Consider the following 26,378-nt stretch of genomic DNA (forward strand, 5'->3'; position numbering starts at 1 on the left):
TCTGTGTGCGTGGAGACATGGCTTAACAACAGAGATACGGACATTCACACTAATTCGGCACAGGTCCTGTCATCCGAGAGAAGACAAGCTTGTTCTGTGCCAGGTCTGCCTGACTGCAGACATCATTATCCATGGAAAAAAAAGGAGAAACGGTGTTCCAAAGTTAATGTCTGTCTGTCTGACAGTTAGCTAGTGGGCTAGTCCGGGAAACGCTTTGGGTGATACAGCATCAGAGCCTCCTTAAACATCATCGTGTACGGATCTTATGAGATGCTCCTCATAACAATTAGCGTATCCTCTGAGCTAAATGCTAATCATATTCAGATAACTTTGTGCTTTTCGTGGGTCAGCTTTAATGCAAACTGCCCTGAAGCCTTTAACAGACAGCAGGTCCCGTGATGTCCCGTGTTAGGCTTGCGTGCTTTAGTCGTCAGTGCAGGATGCGGTGGAGGTATCTGTCTGGGTCGACCTCTGCCCCCGCTCCTCTCTTGAGCCCCGGGCCACTCCTGCCCGTCCACTTCTCAGCCGGCTGGTCCGAGGGCCCCGGGGAAGAGGGACAGTCCCAGTGCGGGTGGTTCGGAAGAGGGTCGTGCGGGTCGGATTCGGACTCGGAGCAGGGTTCTTCCGGATCTTTCCCCACAGGACTTTGAGAGTTCTCACCGATCCTGTGGCATACAGAGAAAAAAAAGTTTAATTATGAGTGATTTCTTTGTTTGTTTTGTTTTTGCACACAATGAAAGAAGTAGTACATAACGAGGAAACACAAGCACCACTAACTTCAAAAAAATCTCCTCTGTTAAAGTGCATATGACAGGTTTTAAGGCTGCAAATATGACTTATTTAGATGGATGACGTCTGTTGTAAGTAATAATTATCATTTTATTTCAGTGAAGCAGCAAATTTCATGAGATAAAGAAATGTTGGGCAAAAAAGTTATTTTTATTTGAATTTTTAAACCACTGACAGGAAGTGACAGTTTGACTCATCTGCCTTTGCTAAGTAATGATGTAATTTCTCAACTTCCTTCAAACCTATTTACTATGATGGGATTAAGCTGATTTTAAACTGCTGTAGAGCCGACTACAAGGCTCTATTTAAACATCTGATCACAAAGAAATATTTAATTTACCCTGGATTTTCATTAGTATGCTTTTCTGGCATTATTTTTTTTTCATGCACAAAGAAGGCTTATTTCAAATATATATATATATATATAAAAAATATCTTCATTTTACCAGGAGAAATGGTGAGCTATATTGCTTCAAATTAGGTGTAAAACAGGCCTTTTATCTGTTGTTATTTCTGCAGAAGATGTGTTTATCTATGGAACTCTCAGCAGTTTGGACCTGCAGGTAGTTAATTATTGTGTGTGATGTCACACATAACAAACGTATTGACATAACATGGTTGGCAAATTGTTTGCCAAATTGTTTGTCACTTCCTATCAGTGTCTAATAAGTAAGTAATGGTCCAACTTAAGAAGGCGCATTATGCAACATTAGTGAATATTTGACCCTTCAGTGACCCAGGAAAGTAAAGGTTCCATTTAAATCATCCATACAACCATTGAAAGGTAATTTTTTTTGCCTTAAATAGCATAATATATATTGTCATGTTCGAAGCAGCCAGAGGGGGAAAACAAAGAAGCCAAAACTGAACTTTCTCCAATTTCTGCACAAATGCTGAATATTTTCCTGCTAAATAAATATACAAAGACATGGAGAGGAACAAAGTGGTTCAACAGCCCATAAATACTTAAAAACGGACAATGCTAAGTAGGAAGCTACCAAAGCTAACATTAACTTCAACGAGTGCTTCACTTCTACTGAACAATGTACTGTGAAAAAAACATCCATCCAATATGTTTATTGTTTGATAGAAAACGGCTAAAGAGTGAAAAATAGAGGTTTTCTTCCCTCTCGGTTAGGTCACGCCCCCTTGTTTGACTCATTTTTATGATTTTAGAAAATGTATTAAGTAATAGCCATGTCCTGTGTTTGGGATGCTTTTGGGGCATTTTAAAAATGGTACACCTGAATTATGCTCCGATTATTCCCTAAAACTTAGTCCCGAGCCCTGCTTTGACAAAAACCATGAGGAAATAAAAAACGGTGGCGTACCTGAGGTGGTTGAACGCTCGGAGCCAGTGTGCCCCCAGCGCGTCCCTCCCTCGGCTCCTCAGTCCTCTCCTCTGCCCGCGGGCCCTCAGAGCCACCAGGGCCTGCGCCAGCTCGGCCTCGTCCCCGCGGCCCCACACCAGCTGGGCCCTCTGCTCGGCGTCCTGGTCCCCCGCCGCCCGGAACAGCCTCTGCAGCTGCCACAGGTGCACGGTGCTGAAGATGTTCCCGGAGCCGGCCTTCCTGCTGCGACGGTCCGAGAGCCTCCACACTGACGAGGGCCCCGCCATCACCGAGGAGGACGAAGGGGGGGCAGGGGGGGCCGCGCCGGAGTCCATCCACAACAGCAACGGGGAGGGGGTCATATATATGTGTGTGTGTGTGCTGGAGAGGACAAGGGGACAAATATTAGATCAATGAATAATGTCAAGTAATACTAACAAATACAAATTATATATATTTAGTCTGGGTGAGTGTCAAATTCTCACCCTGCTACTGAGAAACTTAACTCTCTTAACCGAGAGCATTTTCTCCAGTTCAGCTTTACCCAAATCTAAAAGTTTACCAACTGGAGCAAACACATTATAGGCCAGTGAAATTGAAATAGGCCTCTGTCTCTTTAAGAACCTCTGACCCTTTCTGACACGCCCCCTCCACACGCTGTCTGTGGCATCAGTGGGGAGGGGGTTCTACTGAGGAGCAGTGGTTGGTTACTCGGCTGGTGACGAAAGCTCGGAGGCGTCTCCAGGAGGTGGGGGCGTTCCTAGGAGGACTCAGGCAAACCTGTCCCTAAAATGGCTGCCATCAGAGTTTTTACAGATTACTCAAAAATACGTGAATGTGCCAAGGCAACACTTCAGGCATGTTTTTAATGAGCGAATGACACAATAACATGATGTAAAGCTTGAAAAAGTCGATTTTGCATAATACCCCCCCTTTATATCCAATTTTTGCCACTTCTTTGTTGAGTTTTGTCACATTTTTGTTGCTTTTTTATGGCATTTTCATCGTTGTTGCTCTGTAGTTGCTTTTTTGTTGCTCTTAAATCACTTTTTGTGACTTTTCTATTGCATTTTCGTTGCACTTTCATCTCTATTTTTGTTGCTCTTTTGTAACTTTTTTGCTGCTCTTTTGTGGCCTTAATTTGTTAATTTTTTATGCTTTTTTTTTGCTGCATTTTCATCCTCATTTCTGACACTTTTTTCCACGAAGCTGGAGGGGATGAGCTCAGTCCTGGTGGGGGTTAAGCGGTTAAACAGAGCTTCTTCTATCTTTCATCTCATATCTCATGATCTGGGAGCTGGATTCGAGCCGCTAAACCTTCCAGCCATGAGACGATCGCTCAATCAGCCAAGAAACTGTCATCTAAGGCTGAAACAACTAATCGATTAGTCCACAACTAATTGATTAGTCCACAACTAATCGATTATTGAAATAGTTGTCAACTATTTTAGTAATCGATTCATCGTTTTCTAGTAAACACAGACTTAAATAGAGCACAAATTTAATTCACTTTTTTTTATTTATGGAAATCTACTTTGTTTTTCAAGCTAGGGTCTGCAGTGTTTTGTACATTGAACATTTCAGTAATAACTGTCTGTGTCTCATCCAATCAGAAGTCAGAATTGACACCAAGAGCCTCCAAAAACACTCACTTTAAGTTTACTCCATCACTTTAGCTTTATGTGATTAGAAAAAAATATGAAAAAATAAAATGTTCATACACCATTCATTGCCAAGCGATGATAATAATCATTAGTTGCAGCCCTACTGTCATCCTAGCAGTACTACTTTTGGAAAAGGTAATTATAAGTAAATAACTATAGAAAAGTGTGCAAGTAACAGCCCTAACTACATGGTTACAACAGGCCTGAATTTAGTTTTATATATTGCGATAACCGATATAATTGAAGATCTTTTAAACCCTTAACTCCCACCTGAACCGAGCACATTTTCTCTTTACCCCAGTTCAAAAGCTTCTGGAAAAAAAGCTGTGAAAATAGCAACAAAACTGAGACAAAAACAATGATGGAAATGTGAAAAAAAGATTGACAAAAAGTGCCGAAAAATTGCGGAAAAAGTAGCAAAAATGTCACAAGAAATGGACAAAAAATTGACGAAAAAATGACAAAAACGTGACAAAAATGTGATAAAGATTTGACAAAAAAATGACAAAAATGTGACCAAAAAAATGACAAAAATGTGACAAAAATTACAAAAACAATGTGACAAAATGTGACAAAAATTTGATAAAAATTTGACAAACAAATTACAAAAAAATTGACAAAAAATGACAAAAAAGTGACAAAAAAATGACAAATAAGTTACAAAAAAATTACTAATAAGTTACAAAAAAATGACAAATAAGTTACAAAAATGAATACCCAACAAAAAAATGATGGAAAAAAATCTGATGACGTGAGGAAAAAGATCCTCTCGGTTCAGGCGGGAGTTAAGAGGTTAATGCCACAGAACAGAACTCTAAAGCTGAAAACATGCCACATAAACATGACATTAGGGCCGGGACATATTTCGATGAATTAATTTCATGCGTTGGTGTTCCATACTTGAATGTGAGCTCTGTTTAAACGGTGACCAATATGTGACCTTTTCCCTCGTCGACAATACTAGCTAACTAACCAACTATCTAACTGACTACTTGCGTCTACTTGATTTCCGAGTGTCCTACTTTGCTCCCGAATGGAAACATGGCAGCAGAAACGGAAACCATCTGCAGCTAATGGGCTTACGGCTCACTCCTGAAGTCGAGGATTGAAGATCGCAGCAGCTGACTCACAATGTGGCCCTTATCACCACCGTGAGACAGGACACGGTGCACACAGCCATGTTTGTGTGTATACAGTCCCCGTGTGACGTCCCGCTGATCCCTTAGGGCATTGCAAAAGACGTCTGGATGGGGTTCGATCGCATGCATGTTTGCAAAGGTCTCCAATATGGACACGGGTGCCGTTTTTCATAGTACTGGTGGGACTGGTGGTTCATTATGGCCTTTGTATTGAATTAATGGCAATTAACCGCATTGAAGCAACATATTTAAATATTTAAATTTAAATATTTAACATATTTAGGGGTTGTATTTATTTTAAGAGGTATGATTTAGATGCTTCTTTGTATTTTCCTACATTTGAACTGATATTGCTTCATTTGAACTGAATCAACGTCTCGCAGGAACAAGGAAACTGAAAAAGTGCTAAAGTAAAGTGTGATTAATTGCGATTAATATTTTCAAATTTTTGTTTTAATGAAAAGGCTTATTGTAACCATGTAGTTAGGCGTGTTACTTACACACTGGTAGTTAGTTAGATAGTCGGTTAGATAAAGGGGAAAGGTCACCGTTTAGACTCACATTCAAATAAGGTACACCAATGGAGAAAATGGTAAAATATTGGAGTTATTGTTCGCATTAAAAGTCTTTGGACACAAGATGTGAATGTAAAAACTACACTTGTGAACAGAGCCGTGGGAAGATATTTTAGTTAGGGGGTGCTGGGGAACAAAATTTACCCCCAAAACGCTTTTTCCTATTTATTAATATGGCCTGCAGTTCCCAAACTATCCACCAGGGGGTGCTGCCGCCTCCTCAGCACCCTGGGTTCCCACGGCCTTTAGGCTGTAAATGAAAAAAAAAAATGGATTTCTCAGACAGATAGAATGATGTTGTGGCTTTTTACGATATGGATATTGAGTCAGCTAACACCATGACAACAATACTACGGTAACGCGCTGTGCAACATCAATGGACGCTCACAGCAGCAGTCACTAATTTTGCCCATAATGATCAATTGATAGCTTTTGATTCAGATGACAGTTCCATAAGCAGAATGGAACATGCCACTTTTGAGTAGCGAATCCTTTCTTTGTGTTCAGTCCCTGGAAGTGTCCTGTTTCAGTCAGATAGCTCCCTGGCCTCCCATGGGAACAATACATGTGCTGCTCCAAAACAGACAGTGAGCACAGCGATACAAAGGGATCCCATTTATTCCAAAGTCACGGGTCAATATATGGTCTCCACACTGTGCACGCCGGGTTTTAAATCTGGATTTTTTTTTCTTACGTGGAGACAAATATATAGGCTATATAACGTTGGTAGTCAGAAAAATCGCTAAATCGTTCATCGAGGGCAACCACGTCAAAACTCACATGTAATTCAGTTTGTGGTCAAAGACTTCAGAAGAACAAGTTTAATTGGAAATTTAGTATAAAGAACTTTTTGTTTACTGTTTAAGTGTCACAATTGTAAAAAAAAAAAAAAAAAAAGTAGCATATTGACAATTTCAAGAATGTCAATGCAAACAATTATTTTCCCCAAAAATGAATGCAATAGGTATTTTAGTCGCAATTTGAATGAATGGTTGCGAAAAATTGTTTTACCAACTTTAGATCTTCCTTTAGATTACTCCAGCATTTTACTCTTTCTAGCACTGGTGCAAATTCTTCCTATATTAGCTACTTCTAAAATGAGCAAATGTAGCCTATTATTGCATGACCCTTTTTCATTTTCTGCACAGGCTTGTAGTCTGTACTATAAAAGTAACATGGATTACAAATTACCACAATAAAACATCCATTACATGTTAATTACGCATCAAAATAGCTCACACTCTTTGGATTAACTTTTTGCTAAGGCAGTCTGACCCCATTATACTGTATGTATGCATAACATATTGCACAGGAACCTTACTTTAGCTTTGCAAAGTGTGAAAAACACATGATCTGCGCGTTGCTGCTCAGGTATGTTGGCTACATCACAGCTTTTGGCCATGTTTTGTTCAAAGTAGGAAGCGCGCTGCTGCAAAGTCAGTCGCGGTTCGCCAGGAGACCGCGTTCCTGGGGTCAACTCGATAGGTAAATAAAGAGCTAATGCACAAAGGCCAGTGTGTACAGTGCATGCCTTCCACAAACACTTGCTTTTGACACGGACGCGCGCACCTTATGACCGTCATGTGGGAAACGCTCCTTACCTCAAAAGAACGTCTCCAGACTCGCTCCTCTTTGCCTCATGCCGCGCGACTCGTCCACCGTCCAGCGAAAAACTACACGAATTTGCCTTTCTTCGCCTTCACCTGCGTTCCGTTTGTCCCCTCTCTCCATCCACCTGTCAATCACGTCCTTGAGCCCTCAGCGGCCAATCGGCGTCCTCATGCGTCAACGAGATCCCGCGGTCCGATCCAATGGAGACGTAGGGGCGGGATTATTGAGCCACGTAGGGGAGCGAGGGGGGGGGGGAGTATCGGGAGGGAGGCTGTGAGGGCATTGACGTCAATAGAGCTTGGCAAACCCTGCGTCTGTCGCTTATGAAGACGAGAGACATGTGATACGCACGAGCGGTGACGCACAAGTAAACAGTAGTAATGCATAGAGTAAGATGATTAAGATTAGGAGGGAGACCGTCGTCGGCTGCAGCTGCTGCCTTTCTGTAGGAAAAGCCTGTTGCAGCTCTTTGAGTTTGCAAATGCTTTGTGCAGAGTCATGGACTGAACACGAATGCATAAAATGAATCTGTAATGTTCAGTTCAGTTTTCTTGATTGTGAATTCTGCTTTACGAAAAGCGCCTACACTGTAAATGTTAATACCAACCTTACATAAGTGAATTGATAATAGTTTACTTTATTTTTCCCCAAGTGTTCTGTTTACCTACTCACCACAAGTAACCCATACATTCATGTCAAAAACAGAGTTTTACATGATATGATCAAATTGCACTTACTGAGTATTGTACTGTTATTCTTTATTGTGTTTCTGCATCAACCACAACTTAAATTATGAGTGTAAAGTCAGTATTTTACGTAAGCATATAAACAAAACAATGCTTATATTCTTTGAGTAAGTGTAAGTGACATGCGCAGTTCAGTTTTACACCACATGGCGCCTCTAATCACTTCCTGTCTTAGCGGCCATGATCTTCAGAGCACATGGAGTGGAGGACTTGAATGTGTCTGCTTGGTAAGTAAATCTTTCTTGTTTTTAATTTTCTAACTTTCGCTTTTTAAACGATGTGCATATTTTAACTACTTCTGTCAGGTGTAATGTGTATTTAGTGTCTATCAGTGGTTATGTAGGCCTGTGGCATACGGTTTTCCCACAATGTGCCTATTTAAAAAAAAAAATTCAAATGTGTTCATAACTTTAGACATTTTATCAATGTTAAAATGAAAATTATTTTTTTGTATGGGCGAACTGAACACACGCTTGTTTATACAACGAGTAGTTCCACATTCTCCTCCGGGCTGCTGCCTCTCTCCCCGGGCTACCTGTTACTTGCCTCCGTCTGACTGTAGCGAGTGCGCCGCTTTCAATTTGTCTGAAACTGGATGTTATTTTGCAATAGGCAGCATCTGCCACGCTATGTGTACATTAGATCACTTTTTTTTAACCGTGTGGCGGTGGCATTCATGTGAGGTGCTTCCACATTCTCCGTGCTCGCCCCGCTCCACTTCGCCCAGTCCTCCGCAGCAAATGCGTTGCTATGTTGAACGTTCAGAAACAGTTCACATCGTCCACTCCGCTCCGAGTGGCCTCCGCCTCGCCACGATAAAAATACGGATCAACCATCCTATTTTCAGGTCCGTCTATGTCCCGGCTCGGGCCGTATCAAGCTCCACAGTTCAGATCGCACCAAACGGGAAAGAGAACGACAACAATATCCGTATTTTCAAAGTAAACACCCTCCAAGCGGACTTTATTTTAACAAAAATGTCACTATTTCACACAAAGTGACCTCGATAGTTGCCTCTGCGGAGTTTGATATCACAAAAACAATCACACGACGCGATGAAGCTTCTGTTGCTTCACGTAACTTTTTTCTGCCTCTCCCCCGCGCATGAGGGGCACTGGCTTCATGCTTAAACGCGGTATAGCTCGCATGCTCATAAATAGTTTATTATTTGATTGGGAGTTTTATTTCTCAAAGTCGTTGCTTTGTGCGCGTGCTCCTCGTGGAGCTGGAGCACTGGCGGAGAGGACCGGGGCGGACTGAAGCGTAGACAGTGGGCGTTGATCTCGCAGCCAAGTCGGGGGGAGTGGAGCTGAGCGCACAGGTGGATGATGTGGAATCCCGGGGTAACGAGAGTCGCGTAGTTGTTTAACCGGGGCGAAGCCTAGATAATGAAATAAACCGAGTGTCATATGCTCAGCTCTCCGCGGTACTTTCCGGGCTGATAATGGAAGCTTGCTTTCGCCTGCAGATGAGCGTCGCAGCATTTTTATTCTGACTGCGGTTCCTTAAAGGGGGGGTATTATGCAAAATCGACTTTTTCAAGCTTTACATCATGTTATTAAGTCATTCCCTCATTAAAAACATGCCTGAAGTGTTGCCTTAGCACATTCACGTATTTTCGAGTAATCTGTAAAAACTCCGATGGCAGCCATTTTAGGGATAAAACGCCTGATTCCTTCAGGAAACGCCCTCGACCTCCAGGATACGCCTCCAACCTTTCGTCACCAGCCGAGTAACCAACCACTGCTCCTCAGCAGAACCCCCTCCCCGCAGTGTCTAGCCCTAAGACGTAAACAGAGTCATCATGGAGGATTAGCTTCATGTGTTGTGAACCGGAGCCACAGCAGACTTTTACAAAGACACACATCAGTGTTTCTGTTACTGAAACACCCAGGATTAAAACCGGTGACAAGAACGCTTATTTCAGTGTCTGGTTCTGCGCTGGGCCTTGATGATGCACAGAGCCTCCGGAGAAAGCTAATGCTAAGCTAAACCTCGAGTCATCACGTGAAAACGAGACATATGCACACATAAAGTCAATAAAACCACCACACACATAAAGAACCGTTTAACAATGATCACACACGGAGCCTGGCTTGTTGATTTGGAAGTTTATTGCTCACATTTCATCTACAATGGGTCATAGCCGAGTGGCTTTCTCCCGGAGCTAACAAGCTAGCCGCGACAAGCTAACGGGAAAATTCACTGAATACAAGCAGCATATTATGCATTGAAAACGTCACTAAAACAGGCAACTGCTTGAAGCAGCCTTTATGACGATCACACACGGAGCCAGGCTTGTTGATTTCGTAGTTTATTGCTCACATTTCATCTACAGTGAGTCGTAGCCGAGTGGTTTGTCCCGGAGCTAAGGCACTATTAGCCGCGACAAGCTAACAACCTTCACCTTCACAACATTCATTGAAAACAGGCAGCATATTATGCACAAATAACGTCAATAAAGCAGCAACTACTTGAAGCAGCCTTTACGATGATCACACAATGAGCCTGGCTTTACACATTTGTGGTTTATTGCAGACTTTTCATCAACAATGAGCTGTAGTCGATTATAACAAGCTAACGGGTAACCTCGAAAAACCACTGTCCACCTGCACAGATAATGTCCGTCTTTGAATCGTATGGGCTCCTGCAGATCCTGGTGTCGTCCATGGGGGTATAGTTAGAGATCCATAGGGCATGGCAGATGCAAAGAGAAGCCTCCAAACAGCAGTTATTTTTCAGGCAAGAGCCCCTTCCAAGCGTCCGGTGTGGAAGGTTTGTCTCCAAATAATATCCTGTGTGGCCATTGTTCACAAAGTGATAAACAGTAGATCCTTTCCAACAATAAAAATTAAAATGCACCGATCGTAGTTTCAATACAGTTGAGACAACGAGCGCAGTGTTGTTGTCATGCCACAGACAGCGTGTGGAGGGGGCGTGTCGGAAAGGGTCAGAGGTTCTTAAAGAGACAGAGGCCTATTTCAAGTCATTCGCTACCACCATTTTGAAAGAGCAATTTTATACAAGGCAGTTATTCTAATTTACTGCATTGACAGACCAACAGAAGGTTTCGTCATCATTGTAGTGTGCTATAGACTGGTGCTATGTGGCTGAAAAAAGCATAATACCCCCTCTTTAAAATTAGCTTAACCCATAGCGAAGTAGGCCTACCGTTTATTTTTCCCTTCTTGCCTCTTCACAGAATAAAATGGATAATTTAGTAGCTACTTCGTATGTTGTTCTCATGATGCAAGCCCATGTGGATTGTTAAAACGCAGAAGTGTAACTCTAGATGTAGGAGCGTCCTGTGAATTGTAGGATGGTGAAACGGGTGAAAGTGAAGAGCTACATTTATTTGCGCACAATTTCGTTTTACAAATTGTTAAACTGCAGATCAAACGGAAGGAAGCTGTTATATAAGTCTCATTTTAATCATTAATGTGTCGTCTTAGATCAATTATGGCTCCAAGTTTGGGTTATCTTGCTGACTTATTTTATTTATTTGTATGTGTTAGGCGTATTCTTCTATGTACTGTATTCATGACATGGACAAATGTTTGGCTGGGAAGATGCAAATTAATTGCTCTTCTGGGTGAAGTGAAGTCTTCTGAATCTGAGTTGAGAAAGGGAGTGCCCATCATTCTTTAGAAAATGTACATGTAGATCACCGCTATATTGATAAATGTGACGAAGCATGAAAAGAAAAGCCTTTCCAGTGCGATGATGTGTTTCAAATGCACTTTGTAAAATGGGCACAAGAATCCTGATCCTTGATCCTTTTTAATCGTGTCTCAAAAACACTTTGTCATTGACTTCGGTATTGAGCTTTTATTTTTTTAATGTTTCTCAGAACAATCTAAATATAAGCTATTTATGTTCATATTCTCTGTTTTAGACTTCAATTAAAGAAAATTAAGTGAGGAGCATGACCTACCATCTTGATGCAAACGGTAACAAATCCACATTTCATCAATGAATGTTTGTTTTGTTATGAGTTAACAAATAATTAAATGTTCTTATTTTTATTTTTTACAGACTAGCTGATTAACAGTCTTGATGCAGTGGCCCTGTAAGTTTTGCAATTTTGTGGCTGAAAAAAGAGGGTACTTACTAAAACATTGCCGCTTAAAACATGGGAGCTACACTCGATCATCACAAATACCATGTCTCCATACTGAGTGTCCTTGTACATTTAAAACCTTCAATGCACTCAAACTGCATTTATCTAGATGGCACCAAGAAAAGGAACAAGAAAAAGATCGTTCTGTGTATCACTGCCAGTTGTGCGACTTTGTTGAACCTTGCACTGAAAAAGACTTCTTTACTCATTTGCGAGGACATATAAAGTTAAAACAAAAAGTAGGCTGTCCATATAAAGGCTGTTCTTTTGAGAGCAATGTTTATTCGACTTTTAATTCTCACAAAAGCAAAGAGCATCCAGTGCAAAGTAAACAGTCATTGAAGCCTGAAATAGTCTCTGAAGAAAACATACTTGAAGGTCAAGCCCCAGATGATGCGTCTGATGTCTTAAATCCTGAAACAGAATTGAGTGATACTGACTTGGATTTAACTGCTGGGAATGACAATGAAGATGATTTGGAGAAACAGTTGGAGCATAATTTGGCTGCCCTTTTTCTGAAGATGTCATCCATTTTTAATATTTCTGAAAATGCCCTGCAAGAAGTTATTGAACAGATCAACCAGATCTTTTTGCTTTCGCAACCATTGTTGCATTCTTCACTGCAACATATTATAACTGAGCATTGTGGGAGTGTTGATCCTTCTGTTATGGCTAAAGTAATGGTGGCTTTAAAGGAAAATAATTTGTTCGTAAAATTTACATCAACTGGAGGATCACTGTCAACTACCAATAAAAGGAAATCTTTCATTTCTGAAGAGTTCCCTGTGGTAAAGCCTGTTGAGTACATCATCGAAAATGACCAGACGATTGTATATGTCCCCATTCTTGAAATGTTACAGATCTTGCTGAGAAACACAGATATTCTGGAGGAGGCCATGTCAGAAAGACCAGAGAGGTCAAAGGACTTTGAGTCGTACAGGGATGGTTGCCGCTTCAAAGAAAATTCATTTCTTACAGAATCTCAGTTTCGTATCGCCCTTTGCTTGTATCTAGATGATTTTGAAGTGGCTAACCCTTTAGGAACGTCCAGAAACAAACACAAACTCTGTGCGTTTTACTGGACGCTATGCAACATTCACCCTAAACATCGCTCCTCTTTGCATTCAATCCAGCTTGCCTTGCTTTGCAAGTCGAACAAGATCAAAGAGTTTGGCTACAGCAAAATATTGTCACCTTTGATTCAAGACCTGGTTTTCCTTGAACAACACGGCGTTTACATTGATAAGTTAGGAACCAGTGTAAAAGGAACTGTGCTATTTGTAGCTGCAGACAATTTAGCAGCACATTCATTGGGAGGTTTTTTTGAGAGTTTTACAGTTAATCAACCGTGTAGATTCTGTATGGCAAAGCGAGATGAGATACAAGTGAAAGATGTGAGAACAGGATCTTTTGTAAGAAGAACTCCAGAAAGTCATGACAGACATGTGCAAGAAGTAATGCAGGACCCCACCAAGGCACAGACATATGGTGTCAAAGGAAGCTGTCCACTTTCAAGTAATCTTTCAAACTTTCATGTTGTTGATGGATTTCCGCCGGACATTTTGCATGACCTTCTGGAAGGTGTGGTTCCTGTAGAAATTGCTCTATGCCTCAATAGTCTAATCTCAAAGGGATACTTTTCTTTAGAAACGTTAAATGTCTCCATCAAGAAGTTTCCCTATGCTTTTTCCGACAAAACCAACCAACCACAATGCATAAGAAAGAATTGTTTCGCCAACAGAACTATAGGAGGCAATGGTCATGAAAATTGGGCTCTTCTCAGATTCTTGCCTTTTATGATTGGCCACCACATCCCAGAAAGAGACAAAACCTGGGAGATTTTACTGATCTTGAAAGATATTGTAGAATTGACTGTGTCCAAGACTTTCACCGAAGAGTCAGTTCAGTACCTTGATGGCAAGATTGCTGACCACAGAGATTTGTTGAAGCAAGTCTTTCCATCAGAAAAGCTTAGACCTAAGCACCATTACATCGAGCATTACCCTGAAATGATCAGAACCTTTGGGCCATTATCTAATGTGTGGACAATGCGTTTTGAGGGTAAGCACAAGTTTTTTAAGAAGATCGTGCGTTATACTCAGAACTTCAAAAACTTACCATTGACTTTGGCTCTGAAACATCAGAATATGATAGCCTTTCACTTGGCTAGTAATTCGTTTTTCCGACCTTCTTTTGAAGTTGACAAGGTGAGATCTGTACTTCTTGCTACATTTCCTGATCGTGTGCAACAGACACTTCGGCAAAGATTTTCTCTTCAGGGTACAGTCCTTGTTGCTGCCTCAGCATCCGTTGATGGTATCAAATATGCAGCTAACATGATAGTATCTGTTGGATCTTGTTCGGGACTGCCAGATTTTAGACAAATTGACAAGATTTTGATCATTAACACTAGTGTTGTCTTTGTCTGCCGAAACACCACATCATGGTACGATGAGCATCTTCGGGCATATGAGCTTTGTCACAGCCGACTGCCAGACCTGACCGTGACAGAGTTGAATGAACTTAATGATGCATTCCCCCTCTCTCTGTACACAGTTCGAGGAAAAACCTATATTACACTGAAGCATTTCATATTATGCAAATAAATAGGTAACATATATTTCCTTCTTTTTTTTTCAGGGAAATAAACAATGGCTATGGGAGTGATGCTGCGAGTCATTGTCAATGATGACGATATAAGGTATTTGGGTAATTTTGTACGACAGTCCCGTTTTGATAGGCGTGGAATTTTTGGCCAGTGTTTGCATAGCCAAAATGAACCAAATTGTGGACACTGGGGTCAAGATTAATTAATCACATCGGGGTATCGATGCTTTAGTGCATCCACGCATCCCAACAGTTAACACTTTTCACCTTATTCCACCCTACCTTCTTTTTTTGTCTTTTTGCCGCGGATCGGCACTTCCATGGTATTGCAGTAACACTACAGTTCTACATGGATAAAAAGCCCTTTTAGCCGCACAGAAACAGTGCAAAGACCAAATGTTGCCATGAGTTAGTTTTGGGTTAGTTCTGGGGTCCAATTAACCTGTTTTTGTCAAAAGATGGATTGAAAGAATCAGAGTTCCAGAGTAAATAAAAATATTCCACATTCCAATAAACCCTATTTTGTCCCTAAAAACAACCCCCAGCCTGAGTCTAGTCTCAATTGCACCTTAAACTTTGAAGCCCAGTCATAGCCCAGCTGAGGTCCTCCCAAGTCTAACCCCCACACAAATATAGATACCAAGCGAAAGTGATCAAATTACTGATAAGCCTGAAAAATCAAGGGGCTTGAATTATTTTTTTTCTATACATGTTACTGACAGGACTCTACTCCCCAGGAAACTTGTACTACAAGAGAGGCCTGTGACACTTGATGGCTTAAAAGACCAACTAAGAGGGCAACTTAATCTGCCATACGACTTCAAAGTGCAATATGAGGATGCAGATTTTAGTGCTCTTTGCAATTTGGAAAACATCAATGACTTGCCTCAAAACAAAGCAACACTAAAAGTTATCCCTTTAGTATGTCTGGAACTTTCCTCTGTGTCTTCTCCAACATCACCAAGTGCATGCAGTGAATCAAGTTGTGCAGACACACTGATTTTGTCAAGTGCTTCCTCGTCGTCCTCATCATCTTTAACACTGAGAGATAAAGAGTGGCCTGAGTTCTTTGACATACCAAACTTCTCCATTGATATTGGATACCGATTAAGACAAGGAGATCTTCAGTATCTCAAAAATGGAACACGCTTGATACTAACATGGGATGTGAAGCACAACATCATAGAAAGGTTAGCTGAGGAGATCTACACTTTCAAGGCATACCCTGATGACGAGCACTTTGAAGGTGTGGCCAAAGCTCTTATCAGCAAGCACCCATGTCTGACAGAACCTTCACCTCCAGGATGGATGAACTGGAAAAGTAAACTGAAATTTAGGATGAGTTACCAACGTAAAAAGCTGAGGGAAGTAGGTTTCGAGGATGTGACCATAAATGGAAAAAGAAGAAGCAAAAGTTTTCCTGAAGGGGAAGTCTCCAGCAAAAATGTGAAACGTCCCAAAAGAGGGGAAATAAATTATTTGCCCAACTTGCCAGAGGGAGAGGACCTTCCAAGCATGGAACATGCAAGAGTATCAATATCCGCAGAAATGTCAAAAAGAAGCCAAAACCTCAGTAGGATTTCAAGTCTTATGGAACAGACATTTTCGTTCCGACGACAAGAGATTGTGAAGAATGCACCACCACTCAAAGACATGTTAGAGAGATGGCCAGCGCTCTTCACAGAACGACAAGTAAGTTCATATGATGCAGTCATTATGATGGATTATAATTTTACATTTTAACGTTTGTGTGTTCTAGGTATTTGCTGAATTTGGGAGAATCACCAGCAAAAATGTTGAGGGTGACTTTTTTGAAGCCATCGACCAACATAGTCAGAAACTGATAAAACTCTACAAAACAAAGACCGGTGCAGTTGGACAGAAGCTGTCAATGTTGCTGCAGAGAGATTATCTGGTAAATAATTTGTTAATAGCACTCGAATCATATACATATATAGTACAAATAATTTTTATTTCAAAATTTAGGCCAGTGATGTAAGTGAGCAACGGAGCGTCGTCATCAAAGGCTTGGCAGTAGTTCTTGGTGATGACCCCAGCCAGTTCTTCAAGACAACTTCTGTGAGTGCGGGTTTATGTTTTTATCAAATGAATCGCTCTCTCTGCCTCTCTGTCTCTGCCTCTCGCTCTCTCTGCCTCTCGCTCTCGCTGCCTCTCTGTCTCTGCCTCTCGCTCTGTCTCTGCCTCTCGCTCTCTGCCTCTCTGCCTCTCGCTCTCTGCCTCTCTGCCTCTCGCTCTCTCTCTGCCTCTCTCTCTCTCTGCCTCTCGCTCTCTCTCTGCCTCTCGCTCTCTGCCTCTCTCTCTCTCTGCCTCTCTCTCTCTGCCTCTCGCTCTCTCTCTGCCTCTCGCTCTCTCTCTGCCTCTCGCTCTCTGCCTCTCTCTCTCTCTGCCTCTCTCTCTCTGCCTCTCGCTCTCTCTGCCTCTCTCTCTCTGCCTCTCTCTGTCTCTCTCTCTCTGCCTCTCTCTCTCTGCCTCTCGCTCTCTCTGCCTCTCTCTCTCTGCCTCTCTCTGCCTCTCTCTCTCTGCCTCTCGCTCTCTGCCTCTCTCTCTCTCTGCCTCTCTCTCTCTGCCTCTCGCTCTCTCTCTGCCTCTCGCTCTCTCTCTGCCTCTCGCTCTCTGCCTCTCTCTCTCTCTGCCTCTCTCTCTCTGCCTCTCGCTCTCTCTGCCTCTCTCTCTCTGCCTCTCTCTGTCTCTCTCTCTCTGCCTCTCTCTCTCTGCCTCTCTCTCTCTCTGCCTCTCTCTCTGCCTCTCGCTCTCTCTGCCTCTCTCTCTCTGCCTCTCTCTGCCTCTCTCTCTCTGCCTCTCGCTCTCTCTGCCTCTCTCTCTCTGCCTCTCTCTGCCTCTCTCTCTCTGCCTCTCGCTCTCTCTGCCTCTCGCTCTCTCTGCCTCTCTGCCTCTCGCTCTCTGCCTCTCGCTCTCTCTGCCTCTCTCTCTCTGCCTCTCGCTCTCTCTGCCTCTCTCTCTCTGCCTCTCGCTCTCTCTGCCTCTCTCTGTCTCTCGCTCTCTCTGCCTCTCTGCCTCTCGCTCTCTCTCTGCCTCTCGCTCTCTCTCTGCCTCTCGCTCTCTGCCTCTCTCTGTCTCTCTGCCTCTCGCTCTCTCTCTGCCTCTCGCTCTCTCTCTGCCTCTCTCTCTCTCTCTGCCTCTCTCTCTCTCTCTGCCTCTCTCTCTCTGCCTCTCGCTCTCTCTGCCTCTCTCTCTCTGCCTCTCTCTGTCTCTCTCTCTCTGCCTCTCTCTCTCTCTGCCTCTCTCTCTCTGCCTCTCGCTCTCTCTGCCTCTCGCTCTCTCTGCCTCTCTGCCTCTCGCTCTCTCTCTGCCTCTCGCTCTCTCTCTGCCTCTCGCTCTCTGCCTCTCTCTGTCTCTCTCTGCCTCTCTCTCTCTCTCTGCCTCTCTCTCTCTGCCTCTCGCTCTCTCTGCCTCTCGCTCTCTCTGCCTCTCTGCCTCTCGCTCTCTCTCTGCCTCTCGCTCTCTGCCTCTCTCTGTCTCTCTCTGCCTCTCTCTCTCTGCCTCTCGCTCTCTCTGCCTCTCTCTCTCTGCCTCTCTCTGTCTCTCTCTGCCTCTCTCTCTCTCTGCCTCTCTCTCTCTGCCTCTCGCTCTCTCTGCCTCTCGCTCTCTCTGCCTCTCTGCCTCTCTCTCTCTCTGCCTCTCTCTCTCTCTCTGCCTCTCTCTCTCTGCCTCTCTCTCTCTCTGCCTCTCGCTCTCTCTGCCTCTCGCTCTCTCTGCCTCTCGCTCTCTCTGCCTCTCTGCCTCTCGCTCTCTCTCTGCCTCTCGCTCTCTCTCTGCCTCTCGCTCTCTGCCTCTCTCTCTCTCTGCCTCTCGCTCTCTCTGCCTCTCTCTCTCTCTGCCTCTCGCTCTCTCTGCCTCTCTGCCTCTCGCTCTCTCTCTGCCTCTCGCTCTCTCTCTGCCTCTCGCTCTCTCTCTGCCTCTCTCTCTCTCTCTGCCTCTCTCTCTCTGCCTCTCGCTCTCTCTGCCTCTCTCTCTCTGCCTCTCTCTGTCTCTCTCTCTCTGCCTCTCTCTCTCTCTGCCTCTCTCTCTCTGCCTCTCGCTCTCTCTGCCTCTCGCTCTCTCTGCCTCTCGGCCTCTCGCTCTCTCTCTGCCTCTCGCTCTCTCTCTGCCTCTCGCTCTCTGCCTCTCTCTCTCTCTGCCTCTCTCTCTCTGCCTCTCGCTCTCTCTGCCTCTCTCTCTCTGCCTCTCTCTGTCTCTCTCTCTCTGCCTCTCTCTCTCTCTGCCTCTCTCTCTCTGCCTCTCGCTCTCTCTGCCTCTCGCTCTCTCTGCCTCTCTCTGTCTCTCGCTCTCTCTCTCTCTCTGCCTCTCGCTCTGTCTCTGCCTCTGTCTCTTTACCCAAATCTAAAAGGTTGAACAAAGTGTGAAATAGAGACAAAAATGAGGGGGTTAAGAATTTGGCTTTTAACCCCGCTTTAACCGAACGCATTTTCTCCAGTTCAGTTCTACCAAAGTCTAAAATGTTACAGCCTGTAGGCCAGATTAACGCATCAGTTGAAAGCTAAAACCTACAAAACTGATTGGAGCAAATCTCAACAGCGCTCAAAGCAAAGTCTATATCATGCTGCTGCTATAATGATTGTTGCTGTTCCCTGTCTGTCTGACTTTAAACCACGTCAGACAAACGAGACTATGGTGGGCTGCCATGAAGTAATGCATTGGTCTAAAAAAAAAAAAAAAATCCAGACAAGTTTGAGCTTAAAGTTGCAACGAAGCAATATTTTTTGCAAGTAATCTGTTTAGTTGTTCAAGTTGGAGCAAATTAGTTCTAATCGAACAAACAAATGAAATCAACTATGTGTACGCAAGAACAAAGCTAATACAGGTCCTTCTCAAAATATAAGCATATTGTGATAAAGTTCATTCTTTTCCATAATGTAATGATAAAAATTAAACTTTCATATATTTTAGATTCATTGCACACCAACTGAAATATTTCTGGTCTTTTATTGTTTTAAAACTGATGATCTTGGCATACAGCTCATGAAAACCCAAAATGTCTATCTCAAAAAATTAGCATATTTCATCCGACCAATAAAAGAAAAGTGTTTTTAATACAAAAAAAGTCAACCTTCAAATAATTATGTTCAGTTATGCACTCAATACTTGGTCGGGAATCCTTTTGCAGAAATAACTGCTTCAATGCGGCGTGGCATGGAGATAATCAGCCTGTGGCACTGCTGAGGTGTTCTGGAGGCCCAGGATGCTTCGAGAGCCGCCTTAAGCTCATCCAGAGTGTTGGGTCTCTCAACTTTCTCTTCACAATATCCCACAGATTCTCTATGGGGTTAGGCTTGAGGGTGTCAATGATGGCCTCCTGGACACTGTCAGGTCGGCAGTCTTACCCATGATTGCGGTTTTGAGTAATGAACCAGGCTGGGAGTTTTTAAAAGCCTTAGGAACCTTTTGCAGGTGTTTCGAGTTAATGAGTTGATTCAGATGATTAGGTTAATAGCTTGTTTTGAGAACTTTTTCATGATATGCTATTTTTTTTAGATAGGAATTTGGGGTTTTCATGAGCTGTATGCCAAAATCATCCGTTTTAAAACAATAAAAGACCTGAAATATTTCAGTTGGTGTGCAATGAATCTAAAATATATGAAAGTTTTTCAATTTTTATCATTACATTATGGAAAAGAATGAACTTTATCACAATATGCTAATTTTTTGAGAAGGACCTGTATATCCTTTTATCCCTTTCAGAAAACATCAATGGATGAGACGGTGGCGACGGTCGTTATGGGTGTGCTCACAGTAGATGAAGATGACTTTGGTGGTTCTACCAGCAACGCCGAGACCTTCCACCAAACAAGTAAAACTAATGTGGTCGTCATTGAAGGAAACGTTGTTTTAAACAACATCAGTGACCTTCCACGGGCATTTTGTCTTTTTTTTGCTCTTACCTACGTTTTACACTTGGACTATCCTAAATCGATGCACAACACCTTCAAGTGCATTCAGTCCGTGATGCTTGGATTAGGAAAACAAAGTCTACCGTCCAAACTGTTGACCCTAAAGAACTATTTGTTAGCATAGTTTTCTTGCGGTACTTCAAGTTTCAGTGTTTAAGGTCATGGTCCAGGTTTTTTCACATTTCACAGTTTTATGACACTTTTTTAAAATTTTGTTTTGCTTTTTTTTTTTTTCTTCCAATTAGTTTTTATACAAGATTTTATAATTGGGCAAAGTTTTCACTGTGCTACTGTATACTTGCATTGTTCATTGCAAAAAATAAATAAATGCACTTTTGTTCTAACAACTTGTTTTATTACACATGCAGAAATATCGGGTATTAAAGTTTTTAGGATATACATTGTACAATACTATCACCAAGAGTAAGGTTTCATTAATGATTGAGAGTAAACTTTACTTCATAAAGAGTAAGGTTTCATTAATGATAGAGAGTAAACTTTACTTCATAAAGAGTAAGGTTTCATTAATGATTGAGAGTAAACTTTACTTCATAAAGAGTAAGGTTTCATTAATGATTGAGAGTAAACTTTACTTCATAAAGAGTAAGGTTTCATTAATGATAGAGAGTAAACTTTACTTCATAAAGAGTAAGGTTTCATTGATGATAGAGAGTAAACTTTACTTCATAAAGAGTAAGGTTTCATTGATGATAGAGAGTAAACTTTACTTCATAAAGAGTAAGGTTTCATTGATGATAGAGAGTAAACTTTACTTCATAAAGAGTAAGGTTTCATTGATGATAGAGAGTAAACTTTACTTCATAAAGAGTAAGGTTTCATTGATGATAGAGAGTAAACTTTACTTCATAAAGAGTAAGGTTTCATTGATGATAGAGAGTAAACTTTACTTCATAAAGAGTAAGGTTTCATTGATGATAGAGAGTAAACTTTACTTCATAAAGAGTAAGGTTTCATTGATGATAGAGAGTAAACTTTACTTCATAAAGAGTAAGGTTTCATTGATGATAGAGAGTAAACTTTACTTCATAAAGAGTAAGGTTTCATTGATGATTGAGAGTATGCTTTAATTGTTCTAGTGGTAGCTACTGTTACTCAATTAAATTGTGGCAATTTGTGTCTGCAATTTTTTTGAGTAAGGTTTACTAATCACAATTTACAGTGTATGGAGAATCAAAACTGAGTTACTCTCAAAGCTTTGGTGGGAAAATACAACAATTAACCATAACCAAGTGCATGTCCCCAGTTCGGCTTTACCCAAATCTAAAAGCTTCTGCACTGGAACCCCTAGACCAGAGAAGTGCCTCATTTGAAAGCTGAGACCTTCAAACCTGATCTTTTTCCTTGCGTTGTTGCCGAGTGGTGGTCCCTTTTTTCACTTTCTTTTTTCACATTCTTGCTACTTTCTTGTTGCGCCTTTTGTGGGGTTTTTTTTAATTGTGTTTTTGTCACATTTTTACCTCTTTTCTTAATGAGTTTTTTGTCACTTTTTTACTGCACATTCATCATTTTTTGTTACATTTTTGTCACATTTTTGTTGCTCTTTTGGGACTTTTTTTGGTCACTTTTCGAAACTTTTTTGTTGCGTTTTCATTCTTGTTTTCTCTTTTTTTGGCGCTATTTTGATGCTTTTTTCCAGAAGCTTTTAGATTTGGGTAATGCCAAACTAGAGATGATGTGCTCAGTTCAGGTGGGGATTAAGAGGTTAACATTATGTACGGAGCAATATCAAATATAGACTACTTAAAGGCAGAGCCGGTGCTGGCCCTTCTGGGGCCCTAAGCAAAAATCCACACGGGGGCCCTACAGTACGCATGCCATGGTTATTCGACGAAGAGCAAACAAACATTTACGGTCAAAAACGGTTCCACTGTGCAGTAGTGCAGGGCAGAAGGGGAACGTAATGACCTCAATTCAGGGCCCGTCCCTCTGTGTGAGAACCACTAACCACTAAGCCACTGTGAAATGGTCACATTCTCTCACCTCTGGTCCCTGACCCACAGTTTGGGAACCGCTGATTTAAAACTAACTGAAACCTGCACCTGGAGGTTATTTCTGTCTGACCACAGAGAACTAGCCTGTGAGTAGCCCAATTCGTTTTAGACTGTGCACATTCAGAGAACCAGCATTACTGTAAGTAACTGCGTGCATGAGAACCTTGTGGATCATCTTTGAGACAAATAGGCCGGTAACAACACGTTGATTAATCAGTGTAACAACATGTAGTTTGACTGAGATGCGGGGCCCTTGCGGGTGCGGGGCCCCTACGCACCTTGCATAGTTTGCCTATAGGAAAAACCGTCCCTGCTTAAAGGGACTATACAGAGTTTAAAAATGTTAAAATTATGTATTTTCCTCACCCTACATGTTCCAGCAATGTCCTAATGTGTAGAATTAGACCTGTTCACCACAACTGCTGCTAAAATCCTGCACTGTCACTCAAAAAGTTGTTACTTCGGGTCCGAATTGGCGTCATGCACGAGCTTAATATAGAAGGTGCAATTACACGTATGACCTGAAGTGGTAGTAGTGAGTATAAAAGGGCCAACTTGCATCTGGCCCCTTAAAGGAACACGATGGGGGATGCAGCGGGAAGGAAGGGGAGAGTTCAGCTTTGAGAGTGTTCAGTGTTTGAAAAAATAAACTATCCCCAAGACGTAAAACATATCAATATAATGTTACACTGTAATGATTTGCACAAGGCCATTTTGCAAATGGAACGCAACAGAAACATTTTCACAATACAAAATTGATTAGAGTGAAAAAATGACATAGATGACTCATGACTGCTATGGCACTTTGTATGCTGCATAAAAGAGAAAGAAGAAAACAACGAACATTTTTGCTGATGCTAACTTAAAAAAATAATAATAATAATTCCCCTGACCTTAATTGGCCTTACACACTCTTGCTCTCTGTTTCTACACATCCTTAAGTGATGTAAGCCTGTCTTACAGCAATACAGACCCATGTCCAACCGATTGCGTCAATGAGGAACATTTAATTTTGAAAGCAACGTCACGTCCCCTTTTAACCAGTGAAATACAAAGTGTTCCATCCACGAGCAAATTTGCCTAAACCCCAGATTTACGCATCAGTCAATTACAAAATCAATGCTGCCCTTGTGCACTGTGACAATCCATATGTGTGGGATTGAGTGTGGATGATGCAACTGAAAAACGGGGAGGAAAACTCCAGGCTTTACTCATGGCAGTCTAGATTATAACAGTAGCAACAAACTTGTCAACAACTCACACACACAACTTTTTTTTCTTCTTTGTTATAACAATATCTATTTATTTATTTATTTATTTACTTGTTAATTTTGCAGTGTTGCTAGTATGTAAACTATAAAATAAAATCGAAGAGCCTGAAATACAGCATATCTTTATTGTATCATTGCAGACAATTTCATCCACCCTGTTAAATTTTGGTGATGTTCATGGTTGCTGGAAAATAGCCCCACCTGGTGGTGGACACGTTGCGTAAAACAAACTTTTTTTTTTTTTTTTTACGGGTGACTGGTTCCTTGATGTAAAGCGCTTTGAGTGCCTAAAGCAGGTAGAAAGGCACTATATTGCGATAAAAATGTAAAAAATGTAAGTTTTAAATGGTCCTCTAGGTTGAAACGCCATGTTTCCTTGGTGACGTAAGCCTACCCCAAATGTCACACACTACGCAAAGAAACATTCACATTTTTAGACCAACCGGAATCTCATACGATCAAAGTGCCGCACGTCATAACAGGAATTAATAAACGGGATACACGACTTGCTCCAACATTTAAAAAAAAAAATCATATTTTCCACTAGTTTGACCGCTGCTATGGCACAGTATGAATACGGGCATTATTGACGCTGTTTTGGCGTGCGTCAAGCGGCCACACATCCTTCCCCTGAGGCCAGTAAAACTCTCCAGCACACGCCTTGAGAATGAACCGGACAGGGATGGACCCATCACGGACCGACAGCCCTGCCCAGAGGAGGAGAAGGAGGAGAGGCGGGCTCTGGTCTAGATTCCAGCCCCTTCTCTTTCTTTCTCCCTCTCTCTCCCTCCCTCTCCGTCCGCCTGCCCCCCGATACAAGCGCTACATTCGGCAGAGGAAACGGAAAAGACGAAACACGGGCCCCACACAATACTAGACTTCATTACCAAACCGTGGAAAGAACACCAAGTTTTAACCCCACTGTTTTTTGGACACTTTCCCTCACTCTGTGCCAACTTTGCATCGCCTTTTACGCGCTTCGATCCGCCTTTTTTTGTTTTTACGCGCGGCTCCTTCCCCCCCACAGCTGTTCGCATCTGGCACGGCGCTCGAAAGGGACTTCGGAGAAAGGGGGCTAGACATCAGACATGTCACCCCAAGCCCCGCAGTCGCCAGTGAGGGCCAACATCCTCAAGTTCCTCAAGACCTTTTTGGGAATCCTGCGCCTTTTGCAAATCGCGTTCGGCGCCGGATTGTGGGTGACCATCGCCGCCAACAAATACGAAGGCTCCATTCACTTCGTCCTCTTCGTGGCCGTGCTTTTCTGGCTCCTCACCCTGGCGCTGTTCTTCCTCACCCTCTTGGATAAGCAGGACCTGGTCCCCGTGGTGGGGGGCCAGCGGTGGCTCGACACGAACTTGGCGCACGATGTGGCGGCCGCCGCGCTGTACCTCCCGGCCATCGGAGTGATGATTTACAAAACGGAGCGCAACTCGTACTGCAACCTGGACAAGTACCAGCACATGTGCCTGTACAAGGTGTACCTGACGGCCGCGGTGTTCGCCTGCCTCGCCTGCGTCGCCTACCTCGTGTCCCTTGTGTATTGCGCGTGCAGGAAATGCCGAGGAGCGCAGACGGTCGTTTGAGGAGTGGACGAAGATGGGCCGTTACGCACGGGATTAATGGGGGCACGCATGGGGAGAGAGGAGAGCAAGAAGCAGGATGAGGGATAGTTGACTTCACTGTATATCTCCCAGGGCCAGATATCAAACTTTTACATATGTCTGTGGTGCTGGACTTTTTCCTTGTGTCTTCTCGATCTTTGCGTTTTTCCTTACAGCATAACTGTGCAGCTGTAAACGGCAGAGGTGTGGACTTGGCAAGTATAGCAACCAGAGACTTGATAATACCATGGACTTTAGATCAGAACTCCACTGAAACTTAACAAATTAGTTGGGACTCACATTTACATTAACAAAGATTTTAAAGCATTGGCGCCGATCCCGTGGGTGCCGCGGGACTGGAGCACCCACTCAAATATTTGGGCACCCAGGCGAATTTTTCCCTGATCACAAAATTATTCAATAAATAACACCTAGTCTGTAAAGCCGCTATTCAGTTTTCAGTGTGGGGCGGTTCATAAAATTGATATACCTGCATTGATGGCCAGTTGCTCCGTTCGTTTAACTCCATAGGTAGAGTGGCCGGGGTCCCAACCACGAAATTGCTAGTTCGACCTCACCCTTGACTTTTTTTTTCTTTTTTTTTGACTGGGCCCCCACTGGGAAGAACATAAATCGGCACCCATGCTTTAAAGAACTTGAAATTCATAGCACGAGACTTGACTTGGACTTCTTGACAAGTTTTGACATTTTTGTTCAAAAGGGTAAAAGCATGTGGTGTGGCTACTTCTGCAGTTTCTCCAGTTCATCTTTACCCAAATCTAAAAGTTTACAGCCTATAGGCTATTCATCCCGGTTTTCGTCTCATTGTTGTCGCTATTTTGACACTTTTTTTTAAGAAGCTTTCAGATTTGGGCAAAGCCTAAACTAACATTCCAAATAAAACAACATTTCACAGCTCAAAGCGCTACTGAACCAAACCTTTGACCATTTGACCCGGAAGTGCCAATTACATATAACA

General features: G+C 42.6%; 2 protein-coding genes and 1 long non-coding RNA gene across 3 annotated transcripts; 2 read left to right on the forward strand and 1 right to left on the reverse strand.

Annotated features, from left to right (window-relative positions):
* avpi1 (arginine vasopressin induced 1) lies at nucleotides 1–2,515 on the reverse strand. Its single transcript, XM_079560249.1, has 2 exons — nucleotides 2,121–2,515; nucleotides 1–665 (listed from the first exon to the last, which is right to left on the reverse strand). Exons 1-2 carry the CDS (start codon nucleotides 2,480–2,482, stop codon nucleotides 431–433), a joined length of 597 nt encoding a protein of 198 aa, XP_079416375.1. The 5' UTR covers nucleotides 2,483–2,515; the 3' UTR covers nucleotides 1–430.
* Nucleotides 2,516–16,229: 13,714 nt separating this feature from the next.
* On the forward strand, nucleotides 16,230–20,621 carry LOC306965728. Its single transcript, XR_013793059.1, has 4 exons — nucleotides 16,230–16,274; nucleotides 16,342–16,497; nucleotides 16,569–16,661; nucleotides 20,304–20,621. It is a non-coding gene; the product is annotated as an uncharacterized lncRNA (long non-coding RNA).
* A 3,619-nt stretch (nucleotides 20,622–24,240) lies between these two features.
* On the forward strand, nucleotides 24,241–25,632 carry marveld1 (MARVEL domain containing 1). Its single transcript, XM_079559659.1, has one exon. It carries the CDS (start codon nucleotides 24,884–24,886, stop codon nucleotides 25,379–25,381), a length of 498 nt encoding a protein of 165 aa, XP_079415785.1. The 5' UTR covers nucleotides 24,241–24,883; the 3' UTR covers nucleotides 25,382–25,632.
* The last annotated feature ends 746 nt before the right edge of the window (nucleotides 25,633–26,378 follow it).

This window comes from Gobius niger (genome assembly GCF_951799975.1).
Source record: "Gobius niger genome assembly, chromosome: 7".
Taxonomy (NCBI): domain Eukaryota; kingdom Metazoa; phylum Chordata; class Actinopteri; order Gobiiformes; family Gobiidae; genus Gobius; species Gobius niger.